Source organism: Cryptomeria japonica, chromosome 3, assembly GCF_030272615.1.
Source record: "Cryptomeria japonica chromosome 3, Sugi_1.0, whole genome shotgun sequence".
NCBI classification, from domain to species: domain Eukaryota; kingdom Viridiplantae; phylum Streptophyta; class Pinopsida; order Cupressales; family Cupressaceae; genus Cryptomeria; species Cryptomeria japonica.
Window position 1 is genome coordinate 694,677,511 of NC_081407.1, and position 15,307 is coordinate 694,692,817.

The 15,307-nt window shown below is 31.6% G+C and overlaps 1 protein-coding gene across 1 annotated transcript; it reads left to right on the plus strand.

Annotated features, from left to right (window-relative positions):
• The first annotated feature begins 5,043 nt into the window (after positions 1-5,043).
• Positions 5,044-6,525, plus strand: LOC131058284 (BTB/POZ domain-containing protein At3g50780-like). Its single transcript, XM_059218531.1, has 2 exons — positions 5,044-6,259; positions 6,391-6,525. Exons 1-2 carry the CDS (start codon positions 5,193-5,195, stop codon positions 6,392-6,394), a joined length of 1,071 nt encoding a protein of 356 aa, XP_059074514.1. The 5' UTR covers positions 5,044-5,192; the 3' UTR covers positions 6,395-6,525.
• The last annotated feature ends 8,782 nt before the right edge of the window (positions 6,526-15,307 follow it).

A 15,307-nucleotide genomic window follows, 5' to 3' on the forward strand; every position in this document is an offset into this window, starting at 1 on the left:
TAAAAAATATAGCTTAAAAATTAGTGACAATAATCAAAAGAGAGATATTTTCCATTAAGGAAGGAGTTGTTTAAAGGATGAGAAAGGTTGGTTTCTGAAGTTATACCTTCACACCCAAGTTTGCAAGAAGGCTACCAACAAATTTTGGGGATGGTAGTAATGTGTGTGTGTGTGTGTGTGTGTGTGTGTGTGTGTGTGAGAGAGAGAGAGAGAGAGAGAGAGAGAGAGAGAGAGAGGCGGGAGGAGGAAGGATAAAGAAAAAGCTATAAGAAAGTGAGTTGTATGTCAAAATAAGTATTCCATTCTTAGGTGCTAAGGAAATCAGAGGTAGGCTCTTAAAAAAAGAAATTAAAAAGGAATTAAGGTTATGAAATTTTTTCCTGCTACACGTAATTTCTATTAAATTATTCAATTAAATAGTAGTAAATATTAAGATTTTTGTATGAATGTTTTATGTAGTTGAAATTGGTTGCATTGCATAGCTTGTGCTAAGAACTTTGAAGATTAAAATGTTTACTTTGCATAATTAGTATTAAGTAGTGAGAAAATTATATGTTTTTTAACTTCTACAAAATTAAACTTTGTAAAAATTGTTTCTCTTGGGGTAGGGTGAAGTGTTTATCCGTTGGTATAAAACTTCAAGTATGGGGTATGAGGGCATACACGTCCTTACAAGGAATGTGGATAAATATGTTTCTAGACCCACCTATATGATTGAATATGTTATGAGTTATGTAAAGGGAGGTTGTCATGAGTTAATCATGATGAGAAGGAAATTGTTAAGAAAGAAATTGAAGACTAATCTGTGGATAGTTTTGTTTTGTATAATACAAAAAAAATTCCTTTAAGTTAATGTCCTTTTCTCCTCCACTATGTGAATATGTAATTCAGATTTTCATGTGTAGCTCTTTTTGGGTTAAATTATTAAATCTATATTATGTGTGTCTTAAGGTTTATGCCCTATCTATTGTTTAATCCAAATCTGGTTAATGGTATGTCGATGTCTTGTGCATTGTTTGTGTAAAATTTGTACAATGATCACTATGTTTTCTTATATCAAAAGATGTTTAAAAAAACTACACGAATAAAATTTTAATGGTCCACAGCCCAACAAAGAAAAAAGTAGCCACCACCATTCTCTAGACTTGCGAATCACCAATTCATTAAAAAATAAAAAATAAAAAATAAATATTTTAATTTTGAACAATGCTAATCAGCAAGAGGTGGGTTTTGAGGAAATTCCTTCTAGGGTATGGGAAGGTTTGCAGCAATAGTCATATGATTTTCTTGAGTAACGTCGATGTAAAATTTTATGATGATAATTATTCACGCTTTCCCCTTTCATTTCAAGTATTCATGTTCGTTGTCTGGAGAAGAGTTTGAGGTCATGGTATTTGATATAATAGTGTTTTTTCAAAGGTTTTTTGATACTTTCTTTTTTGGCAGGAAGGTTTTTGGCTCATGGGATTTGGCACGGGGCTTTGGAAAATTTTGTCTTCTTCCATTGATAGCAGCTATGGAGTCTACATTTGAAAATTATCCGATGGGTTTTTTTGGCAAATTGTCATATGGGCTCTATGCAAAACTGATATTATATGTGTTGTGACCGCATTTTGTATGTGGTTTTGGTTGGGGTGTATAAATTGATCCGTTAGATACTATAGGTTTATTTTATGAGCTGTGATCAGAGGTTTTCTTCCCAGGGTTCTTTCCTCTGGTATGCTCTTTGAATCCTATGTAAAAAATAAAAAATATTAATAAAAAAGTTTAGTGGAATAATCTACTTTTATTGAAAAAAAATAAAATAATACAATATGAATTACTAATGTAATTTTATATTTAAAGTTTAAAGTGATAAGGAAGATGTCCATTCCTGCAATCGTAATGGAGAAGTGTTTTGAGCCAAAAGAATAAAAAAAAATTAGAAAGATTAATACGACAATGCCTAGCACTAACAATATCAGTTTATTTTATAGCACAAAACATTCAAAGCCACTTGTTTTTCGTAGCACTAACAAAACTCGCTTTTATTAAAGAGAAGGCAATTTTCTTTTTAAAAGAATGGGGGCAATGACCTGTGATTGATGTAGACTCCATTGAAATCAAAGCATTAGGAAAAAAATTTACCATTATATTTGTGTAGTATGGGCAGAGGTTTACAAATTGAATACGATCAACATCGCTACACCATTGGCTTTGGCTGCATATCTGCAACATGTCCATTCCAAACCTGCAGTAAAGTAATGGTATACTGTGTTTTATCAAATTTTGAATAGTCTTATGAGTTTTACATTTTGTTTTCATTTTCTACATATTTGGACTGGGGTTTTGAGATTTTTCTACCGTAAAGTATTGGGTTACAGCTAGGGTTTTAGATTTTGCAGTATCTTCCCTGTTTCATGTGTTTTTGGCTACACAAAACTTTCGCCTCCTTTGTCGCTGCCTAAAACAGTTGTTATAGTGATAAAAAGATTCCTCTGAGTTTTCAATTATGTCTTTCATCATTTTTAAGATATAGAATTTTTTAATATTTTAAAAGAAGACTAAAATGAGATTAAGAATAACTTTTGGGATTATGTTTACAAAGTTGGAAAAATAAGAGGCTAAGAACTTCTTTTTGTGAGCGTTGAAAAAAAGTGAGATTAAGAATAAATTTTCAGTTAGATATTGTTTCATTTCAAAATAGTTTTAAATCATTTTAATGGATCATTTTTTTATATTTTTAATCTTACATAGTTTTAACATTGATTAGGGATATAGAGGTAGGGTTCATGAATTTTCCTTCATTATTGAGTATACACTTTTTTTTTAATTTATCTCTTTTCGATTTAAGTAACATGTTATTCAAGACTTCATTAAACACAAAACTAGTGTTTCTCTCATCTTAGAGTCAACGTTTTTGAAATTGCATAGTTAGGTCCATATAATAAAACTTTGTGTGAAGGTCTACAAATAGTGGGCCTGATTTCCAAGCCCTAGTTATATTTTTGATAGAGGGATTTGAATTTGGATGTGTAATGGGTTGAGGCCCTTCCCCACTTAATAAAAAACATCTACAAATAGTCATCATTAAATATGCAAAAGATTTCAAACTATTGTATAATGCAAGAACCTTTTGTTTAAATATATTGAAGTCATGACAGTGCTAAGTATCTAATGGTCAATGAGGTTTGTTTGCTCAAAGGGCCTATGGATTTTTCAATCTACAAATTAGGAATGCATTTAAATATATTCCTACTTTAACCAAGTTTAAAATAAACATAAAAAGGTAGATGAAGGATGCAAAAAAGAACCATTAATATTTAACTTCTACTAATCAAATTCACTAAGTCCAAAGATCAATTAAACCATTTATCATTAATACTTGAATCAAAATACTAACAATGCAAAATTATGGGGAAATATTCAGATCAATGTATGAAAATAAAGATAAATGAAAACATGTGATTTTTGTGTATTTAGACAATAAAATGTAAATATTAATAAGAGTTAGAGTTATAAGTAAATATTAACTAGAGGTTAGATTTATAATATATATTTCATTGAAATATTTATAGTTATTTTATAATAATTTTTTACTGGCATTTGATTCTAATTTTAATTCTAATTAATTTTCTTAATCTTAAATTTAATCCTCACTAATTTTGATTCGAATAAATATATTAATTTTGCATAAGAAACCCTACCAAACCCTTCTCACATTATCGTGCATTAATAATTGACATTAATTTTAAATTAATAATGCAATATTAAGTTTATTATTTTTTTATTTTTAACGCTTCAACTTTAAGTTTTTACTATCATTAATTTCAATCCCTATGCAAAAAACAATACGTGATGTGTTTTAACATAAGGTAAATTGGCTACGTAGAATTAAAAAGAAATGCAAGTATTCAAGTGAATGTTTTACATGCCTACAAAATAAAAAGATGTATAAAAAGTCACATGGAAGTGACAACATTGGGGGCTGTAATTAATTAATAAAATATTTGTTATCTAGTTAATGGAATGTCAGATGGACCAATCGCTGGAGACTTTGGTGATATCATATGTCCTTCCTTAATTTACTTTGAAAGTCTTTGTTTTGATTAATAATGGAAAGTAAATAAAAATTTAATATTTTTTATTGACAAAAATTAAAATTTATACCTACAAAAATTAGAATAAGATCAATTATATGATAAATAAATCATGTTTTAAATAATTTTTGTTAAAAAAATTGCATGTTAACTTTTGAAATGATGAAAATTTATTTTAGTTTACAAAATTTTAAAAATTGATTAGTTAGAAAGACAATAATTAATAATTACTTAAACATTTTGTAAATATGATGAATGCATTAATATTCCTACCCAAGAACTAATAATATAAAAATTTGTTTATAAATTATATTTTATGATTAACTCCACTCCACATAGTAGAATGGAGAAGTGTTTATTCATTCAAAGCATCCTAGAAATAACGAAGAAATACAAGAATGACAAGCACTAAGAAAATCACTTTATTTTTTATAGTACAAAGCATTTAAAGCCACTGGATTTTGATAGATCTAACAACTTTATTTTATTAAAGCTAATGGATTCTGTTTTTTAAAAGAAGAGAGCAATGAGCTGTGATTGATATAGACTCCATTGAAATTAAAAGTATTAAGAATAAACTTTACTCCACTCCACATATTTATTTTAAAATTAATAATAATATTATATTTTATTTTTAAAGTTACTCCACTCCACATAGTAGAATGGAGAAGTGTTTATTGATCCAAAGCATCCTAGAAACTAGAAATAACGAAGAAATACAAGAATGACTAGCACTAAGAAGATCACTTTATTTTTTATAGTACAAAACATTTAAAGCCACTGGATTTTCAGAGCACTAAGTAAGTTTCTTTAATTAAAGCGAAGGGAATCTACTTTTTAAAAGAAGCGATCAATGAGCTGTGATTGATATCGACTCCATTGAAATTAAAGTATTAGGAATAAACTTTAGCATTATATTGCACCAGAAGCCACCTCCTGTTCTAAATTTTGGGAGTTAGAAAGTTTGTATTGCATTGATATTCAATTCTGCTCTATAAATCTAGAGTTGGTTTGATATCTACATATCTAGTGTGATAGGAAAGCTTTGAATGAAGTATTCCTGCTACTGATCTTATAGATAGAAAGGTGTCATCTGTATCAATTTACGCCGAAATGGCAGAAGCTCGGCTTCGATTTGGAGCTAAAAGCTTTGCTGATGTAAAATTGTTCTTGACAGGCCCAGGTGAGGAGAAGTATGGAACAAATCCAGTTTACCTCCATTCTCAGATCCTCAAAAAACTCAAATGTTTTGAAGGCGAGTTTTCCAACTGCTGGTCACCGTATAAATCAACTGAAATACGGGTAACCACTTCCCATAACTTTGATCACTATTTAAAATGCATTGAGATCATGTATGGTGAGCATGTTTATTTTCCCAATGTTGAGGAATGCCTGGCAATTCTGTCAGTTGCTTCTGAAATGTTTGCTGATGAGTGCATCAACAAATGCATGCAATATTTGGAAGCAGTGAGTTGGAGTGCTGAGGAGGAGTCCCAAATTCGGAAAGTGCTCTCTTCCGAGGGATTGAAACTGAAAATTTTACCAGATTTGGCTGCCAGGCTTCATCAGGACGACGATGGTGACCATATAAATTTTGTGGAAAAGATTATCCAAGAGATGATGTTATATTATAAAAGCAGGAGCTGCAGTTTATCCAGGAATCGAGAAACTGCGGAGAAAGATTTAAGGGGGATGTTAGAGGGAAATACATCTAGAGATGTGGTGGACGTATGCGGGCGTGTGGTTTTGGAAGAGTTCAAAGCATCCATCGGTTCTCGTCAGCTCTCCACTCTAAAGCTGCCTTTTAATCTTATTCAGCTATGTGATGGAGGAATACTCGAAGCTGCACTCAAGGCATTTTGTGAAGATGCAGAATTTGTAAAATATGTAAAGGAGGAATACTGTAGACCATATTCAACTCGTTCAAGTTCGACTGATGAGGCTGTGTTCGACATAATAATGTGGTTTATGAAGGCCGCTGGAGGAGGAAAGATAATAGTTCCAAGAGCTTCTCGAGTTTCTTTTCTCACAACTTGGCTTCCAATTGTAGGAATATTCAGATGCCATAGCTCAATTAGAAATAAATTTGAGGAGCTTGATAAAGCAGTGCTTAAGGTGGTTGAGAGCCTTCCTCAAGTGGACCAGAAACGTATTTGCTTATTATGGGGAGAGGTTTACAGGTTGAATAATATCGACATCTCTACGCCACTGACTTTGTCTAAATTTCTTCTTGTCTAAATATCTACAGCAATGTACTGATATACTGTGTTTGATTAATTTTCTGAGTTTTAAAATTTGTTTTCATTTGTAGATGATTGGACTCAGGTATTGAGTCGCGTCTGTCTTAGGTTATTGGGGTACAGCCAGTGTCTTAGCTTTGAACTCAGGTATTTAATGTGTGCAAGTAATAAAAAGTTCGCTTAAGTTTATAAGAACGTTTTCCATCATTTTTATTATTCAGTGTTTTGTATATTTTTGAAAAATATATGTGGATTTCTCGTTTTATAGATTTTAATGGTGTGATATATTATATTAAATTATTTTACAAAGGATAATATAGATTTTTATTCATTAAAAATTTAAATTTTTAAAAATCCTGATATAAGAATTGGTTTTTTATTCTTGTGTTTACAAAATTGAAAAAACTATTAAAGTAACATTAATTTCTAATCTTGATAATGGTCAATTTATGTCAAATTATATTTGTTCAATATATTCATTTTTTAAGACTTTCTTTGTTCAAGATCTAATGAAACCTGATATATTTATTTCAATCATGTTTGAATTTAAAATAGAATATTTTAGAGACATGGATATATGCTTTGGACAAGTTATAATCCTCTTATAAGAAAATAATAATCTTTTTTCTCATATGTGCATACATAATAAAACTCTCATTGACTACCTATTGATGTTTTATGGCCCCTTGTGGTCCATAAGCTATTATCAATTTTAAATACCCTACATGGACCACTTTACCTAGTTTTACCTTTGCCCCTTATGTTTTTACCCTTGTTCATGCCTAAATCCAAAAACCCAAGTTGCCAAATTTCCAAAATTTTATTGTGATGGGGTTTTCAACACTTCTAAGATACGAGGAACCTTACAAACCCTAATGGGTTTGTGGTTCCTAATCCAACCCTGAAAAAAAAGTAAACACAAATGTCAATGATAGTAGAGTTATATATCAATATTGAAGCCTAATGTCTAACTACGATGGACAATTCAAGTGAATGCAAGGGAAAAGGTAAAGTGAATATATCAACCCTAATAAAGATAAAAGGTAAGGAAAACGCAAATAAACTATGTGGTAGATCGTTCGCTAAAACATTAACAAGCTAAGCTTTGGTAGGGGTTTAAAAATTTTAATACTTTACATGACAAAGGAAATGGTCCAACATTGAAACTAAATATAATAAAGCTTGACATTGGTCATTATAATAAGAAGGAAAAGAAGGACAAGTAATATTATAAACCCTAATTTAATTTATTTTCTATCTTACTTATCTTTTGTTGTGCCTCATCAATCTTGTACGACCTTGCCATCTACCTAACCTAGAACTATGAAGCTTTAGGGGGTCCAAATCTAATGTATTTTTAGCATATTTCTAATGATTTTTAGGAACCCGTGTCTCATTTATTCTTCTGCATGTCCTTTTTGTTAGATAAGCATACTTGGACCACATTTTCGCTATTTTTTGGAACTTCTCCACAAATATTTCTCTTATCTTTAATGTAGTCATGGAAAGGGGAATTTGTGAGGGTTTCATAGGTTTACACATTGGATTTATGCTCTATAAAGGTATCAAATGTTGCATAATGATAGCTAGGGTAGTCTCCTTGCTACGATCTTGATTCTCTCTTTCTCATGTTCTCATGAAAAAAAGATACTTTTTTGCCTATTGTGAGGGGTTCAAATTTTTTCCCAAAGGCATGAATTTAATATCTCTATAAATTTATATATTCTTCATGCCTCCATATTAATGAAAGTTATGATATTTTTAAATCTTCTCAAATCTTCCTTGCTATCTAGAAATCCTTTTCTTTTGTGGTTGCATGATCATTTATGTATTTATCTATACATATGGTGTGCAAAGGTTTTTTGCAAGGGCTCTCTGTGAATATTGAAATAGAGAATTGTGTGATTTTACTTTGTAGATTCATTAATGTTTCATTTTGTTAGTGATAAGGATGAAACCATTTAATATAGGGGCATCACCACCCTTTCCCTTTAATACATCTTTCTTCCCCTTTTCAAGTGATAAGTGATAGAATAGGATTAGTCAATAAGTTTATTCATGTTGAGTTGGTTGAACACTATGCAACTATATTAGGTAAGGAACCAATCATTTCTTTGAAAGTTGGTCTTGATTCAATAAGGTCATATACCTTAAAGCCATTCTAAAGTTTCATTGAGCTATTGGATTTAGGATCTTATAATATGGTCTAGTTTATATTGACAAAAAAAATTGGCATGCTTTATGGGACCAAGATTTGTGAACTTTACATCACTAACTTAAGTTTTGTTGTGTTCTTTAGTGAACTCTTCCTTTTACGATAGATTCAACAACCACATAGTGACTCTACATGTTCAACATTTTGGGTGGCTCTACTTGTATGTACCCAATATCTATGGCTACGAAGATATATTCTCTCTTTTTCAAATAATTATTAAAATAATTCCTAGCTTCTTATATTCTTTAGCATATCAAAATACCATGAAAAAATATTTTTCCCTCCTTTCCATGAAAACATAAATTTTCTAACTCCATACAAGTGATACCAGGGTAGAAATGCTATTGGTTTCACTTCACATAGCCCTACTACATTAGGTTATCAATACTTTCATAGTCCTTACCTTCAATCCATTGTTGCTTAGCCTTATTAGCAACATGCATATGCTTATAAGAAACTATAAGAGGCTTAATTTATTCCCAAAGAGAATTATTATCCTCTCATATATCGATAGGATAATGATTAATTGTTGAATCTCAACATCAATGACATGATGTTAAATATCCAAAAATGGTTAAGGGCTTTTGAGTTGTAGCTACTATATGATCAATAGTAGGACGAGCTTTCCCAATGAGATTACCTTCATTAACAAGAGATGGAAGTACAATGGAGGCATTATAAATAAATGGAAATACGAAGACATCAAATTGAAGGGTTCCTTGCAAGGTAGTTTGGTAGCTTGAGAGAAACAAATAATGAAAGAAACATGGAAAATCTCTAGTGTCCTCGTTTAATTTTACATGTTTTGGAGGTCTTCATTACTTACTTGCAAGAACATATACTCATTTAGACTTAGCTTATTATTTTACAATAGAACCCCCCCTCCCCCATCCCCCTCATCCTTACCTTACCCCCCCGTCCCTGCCCCCTACTCCCTACCCCCCATGCCCCCCTCAAGATTCTTTCTCTCTCAAGACATCCAACAAACATGTAAAATAAATCCAAACAAGAAACAACAAATGTCTTCCAACTCTGTGAAGGCTCTTCAAAAAGAGAATGAAAATAAGAAGGATTCACCTACTTCTAATGATGTCCCAAAAGATGACCCATCCCCGGTTGATGTTCTTCAAAATGTTGAAGCCCCCTCATGTGAGGAGATTATTTCTAATCTAAGCCACAACGAAAAGAAAAATAATGTGGATGATCTCTCGGCTTCTACCTCTAGCTCTGAGATGACTTTGATGGGTCCATCTCTTCATCTTACCTCTGAAGATCCCAGGAGTTCGATCTCCCCAAGTACCAAGGAGTTTGTTATTGACTTAAATCAACTGGAAAACAATGATCAGAAGAACAAAGAACAAAATACTAAAGATGGAATGCAAAAAGAAAAATATACAAAAGGAAAATGTTCCTCCAATCTTACTGACTATATGTTTGGGGACTAGGAATACTTTTATGGTAACTCCCAAGAAAATGATAAATGGTGGATTTGGTAACCTGAAAGAAAATCTACCGATGCTAGGTTTTTTTTCTACTCCACGACCAGCAAAGTCAAAACATTGGTTTGAAGAGGATGAGATAAGAGACAAGGGATGGGAACAAGTGCCCACCAAGAAGAAGAAGAAGAAAGCTTATGTGGGGGGTAACAACGAATAGGGTTGACCCTCTATTAAGGACTCTAGATAGAAGGCAGTGGAACATGAGGTAGCTATAGGTAAGAAAATGACCTTGGATGGAGTCCCAGATAACAAGAAAAAGAGAAACTAATCACAATTTTATGGGAATCACCCCTATTTAGGTGACTAGGGCTTCTAAGATCTGTATTTCCATGATTATTATCTCTTGGAATGTGAGGGTCCTTAATAACCCCATAAAACAACATATGCTCAAATGTCTTTTGTTGGAATAGAAGGTGGATATCCTTATGATTCATGAGACTAAGATGAGTAAAGTGAATTTTTAGAGGGCCATAAACTCTTTCTTGCCCTTGGTCTATTTCTTGAATACTAATTCTTTTGGTTCCTCAGGGGGAGTGGCTACCTTGTGGAACCCCAATGTTTTAGAAGGCATCTTGGTCTCTTTTGACAGGAACTCTCTCATTGTCAAAATTTAGAACATCAAGTCTAATTTGCAATGGACCTTGGTTAATGTCTATGTTCCTAATGTTTGTAGTATTAGGGCTCAATTATGGAGATCCATAAATACCCAAATTGATATTGGATCTGATGATTGATGGATGATTGTTGGAGATCTCAATTCTCCCCTCTATCCCTCAGAGAAAGTTGGTGGTAATGAAGACTTTTTGGATAGTATGAGTGAACAGACTGACTTCATAGCCTCCTCTGGTCTCTTGGATATACCTCTCAGTGGTTCTAAATTTATGTGGACTAATCGAAGACATGGAGATCATCTTATTCAGGTAAGGCTGGACAGATTCTTGACTTCTTCAAATTGGAACTACCTAGATTCTTTCTACCTCAAATCTTCTCCTCACTCAGGATCTGATCACAATGCTATCATCCTAAGAATGGATGAATCAGGGACTAGAAAACCATACCCATTTAGGTATAAAATGATGTGGGCTCAACATAAAGACTTTAGAGGATTGGTTGAAGAATGGTGGAACATTCCTGTTGTGGGCACACCCATGTTTAACATTACCAAAAAGCTAAAGATTCTCAAAGGAAAAGTTAAGGGCTGGAACAGATATTCTTTTGGTAATATCTTTGAGGAGAAGAAGACCTTAATCGGTGATCTACAAGATATACAATCTAAAATGGAAGAACAATAGGATTTAGAAGAAAATTCCAAGGAGGAATTATTAAGTTTGTATTACATTGATATTAAATTCTACTCTATAAATGTAGAGTTTATTTGATATTTACGTATCTAATGTGATAGGAAAGCTTTGAATTAAGCATTCCTCCTACTGAACATATAGATAGAAAGGCGTCATCTGTATCAATTTATGTTGCAATGGCAGAAGGTCGGCTTCGATTGGGAAATAAAAGATAACAATTTCAAGAGCTTCTCGAGTTTCTTTTCTCACAACTTGGATTCCCATCATGGGAACAATCACAAACCACTTCTCACTTAGAAATAAATTTGAGGAGGTTGATAAAGCAGTGCATATTCTGAGCCTCCCTCAAGTGGACCAGAAATGTATTTGCATAATATGGGCAGAGGTTTACAGGTTGAACGATATCGACATCTCTACGCCACTAACTTTGGCTAAATATCTGCAGCATGCCCATTGGAATCCTGCATGTAGCATGTAGCATGTAGCATGTCATGATTTCATGTTATAGTTTGGACATGTTTACTTTGTGATTCTTAACATGCATATGTAAGTAGATTATATGATATTTATCTGGATATATGTGATTTGGATGAGTATATGTTCATGTCTATCATGACATATAATAATATGATTATGTACAAATATCACATACATGTGTTGAAATGATATACATATGTTTATGAAAGTGTATTCTTCATTTGGATAAACATGTATTTGTTTATTATGTTGCATTTGCTATGATTATATTATGATGATTTAACAAAATATTCTAGTGTACAAGTTCCAAGTTCCATGTAAGTGAGTGAAATTAGGGTAAACAATATAGTGACTTTCCTTGTTGAAAAACCTATTAAGTTGATTAGGGTCTTATTAAAGAACTTAGGTATTTTGTTTTGTAGTATTTGTGTTGCTATATCCTGCATATGTAAGTTGTCTTAGTGTAAGAGATTTTATTCATATCAAATGTCTCTCATTGACATAAAATTTTATATGTTATCATTATATATCTTGCAATGTGAACTATTTTCAAGAATAATGCATTTTTAATAATTAATTTAAAAACTACAAGTTTAACAGATTGTTTTGATAATAAAAAATATTATAACAACAAAATTAAGACCTTAGGTCATCACAATTGAGTTCTATCCCCTTTTTAGAAAAAAAAATTAAAGTTTCACAAATATTAATATTCTAAAACATATAGCTTAAAAATTAGTGGCAATAATCAAAGGAAGATATTTTCCATTAAGGAAGGAGTTGTTTAAAGGATGAGAAAGGTCGGTTTCTAAAGTAATACCTTCGCACCCAAGTTTGCAAGAAGGCTACCAACAAATTTTGGGGATGGTAGTAATGTGTGTGTGTGTGTGTGTGTGTGTGTGTGTGTGTGTGTGTGTGTGTGTGTGTGTGTGTGTGTGTGTGTGTGTGTGTGTGTGTGTGTGTGTGTGTGTGAGAGAGAGAGAGAGAGAGAGAGAGAGAGAGAGAGAGAGAGAGAGAGAGAGAGAGAGAGAGAGAGAGAGAGAGAGAGAGAGAGAGAGAGAGAGAGAGAGAAGTAGGAATGGGAGGCAGAAGGAAAAAGAAAAAGCTATAAGAAAGTGAGTTGTATGTGAAACTAAGTATTCTATTCTTAGGTGCTAAGGAAATCAGAGGTGGGCTCTTAAAAAAAGAAATTAAAATGGAATTAAGGTTATGAAATTTTTTCCTGCTACACTTAATTTCTATAAAATTATTCAATTAAATAGTAGTAAATATTAATATTTTTGTATGACTATTTTATGTAGTTGAAATTGGTTGCATTTCATAACTTGTGCTAGAATTTTGAAGATTAAAATGTTTACTTTGCATATTTAGTGTTAAGTAGTGAGAATTTTGTTTGTTTTTTAACTTCTACAAAATTGTTTCTCTTGGGGTAGGGTGAAGTGTTTATCCGTTGGTATAAAACTTCAAGTATAGGGTATGAGGGGGTAGACATCCTTACAATGAATGTAGATAAATATGTTTCTAGACCTACCTATATGATTGAATATGGTATGAGTTATGAAAAGGGAGGTTGTCATGAGTTAAACATGATGTGAATGAAATTGTTAAGAAAGAAATTGAAGACTAATCTAGATAGTTTTTTTTTGTATAGTACAAAACAATTTCCTTTAAGTTAATGTCCTTTTCTCCTCCACTATGTGAATATGTAATTTAGATTTTCAGGTGTAGCTCTTCTTGGGTTAAATTATTAAATCTATATTTTGTGTGTTTTAAGGTTTATCTCCTATCTATCGTTTAATCCAAATCTAGGAAACGGTATGTCAATGTCTTGCGCATTGTTTGTGTAAAATTTGTACAATGATCACTATGTTTTTTATATCAAAAGATGTTTAAAAAAACACCAAGAATAAGATTTTAGTGTTCCACAACCCAACAAATAAAAAACTAGCCACCACCATTCTCTAGACTTACGAATTACCAATTCATTAAATAATAATAAAAATAAATTTAAATATTTTACTTTTGAATTAATAATAATACAAATATTTATTTTTTGAATTACTAATTTAATTTTATATTTAAAGTTTTAAATGATAAGTAAGATGTCCATTTCTGCAATAGTAATGGAGAAGTGTTTTGAGCCAAAAGAATCTTAAAAATTAGAAAGATTAATACAACAATACCTAGCACTAAAAATATCAGTTTATTTTATAGTACAAAACATTCAAAGCAACTTGTTTTTCGTAGCACTAACAAAACTCGCTTTTATTAAAGAGAAGGCAATTTTCTTTTTAAAAGAAGGGGGGCAATGACCTGTGATTGATGTAGACTCCATTCAAATCAAAGCATTAGGAAAAAATTTCATTTTCTAGGTATTTGGACTGGGGTTTTGAGATGTATCTACCATAACGTATTGGGTTACAGCTAGGGTTTTATATTTTGCAATATCTTCTTTGTTTCATGTGTTTTTGGCTACACAAAAATTTCGCCTCCTTTGTCATTGTTTAAAAGAGTTGTTATGGTTATAAAAAGATTCCTCTGAGTTTTCAATTATGTCTTTCATCATTTTTAATATATATAGTTTTTTAATATTTTAAAAGAACCCTAAAATGAGATTAAGAATAACTTTTGGGATTATGTTTACAAAGTTGGGAAAAAAAAGAAGGCTAAGAACTTCTTTTTGTGAGCATTGAAAAAAAGTGAGATTAAGAATATATTTTCAGTTACATATTGTTTCATTTCAAAATAGTTTTAAATCATTTTAATGGATCATTTTTTCATATTTTTAATCTTACATAGATTTAACATTGATTAGGGACATAGAGGTAGGGTTCATGAAATTTCCTTCATTATTGAGTATACACCTTTTTTTTCATTTATCTCTTGTCGATTTAAGTAACACATCACTCAAGACTTCATTAAACACAAAACTAGTGTTTCTCTCAGCTGAGAGTGAACATTTTAGAAACTACATAGTTAGGTTCATGTAATAGAACTTTGTCAATTTAGGTGAAGGTCTACAAATAGTGGGCTTGATTTCCAAACCCTCATTTTATTTTTGATAGAGGGATTTGGATTTGGATGTGTAATGGGTTGAGGCCCTTCCCAACTTAATAAAAAATATCTACAAATAGTCATCATTAAATATGCAAAAGATTTCAAACTATTGTATAATATAAGAACCTCTCATGATAGATGTACATAATGTTGTAATTGCATAAATTGATCTATGTATAGTTGTATGCACAAGTTCAAGCATACTATATGCATTTACATTCGCATAACATGTACCATACACATCTTGTCTAACTTGTGCATCATTGATTCTTCACAATTCCCCTGTGCAAAACTATAAGAATGGTTCTCATACACCTTTTGTATAATGTAGTTCCTATGCATATTTTTTAGTATTTACTACCCACATTTTATTGTTTTACACATGAGTGCATGTGCATTTATTATGCCATGATTAATTTAGTACCATATGTCTACACCA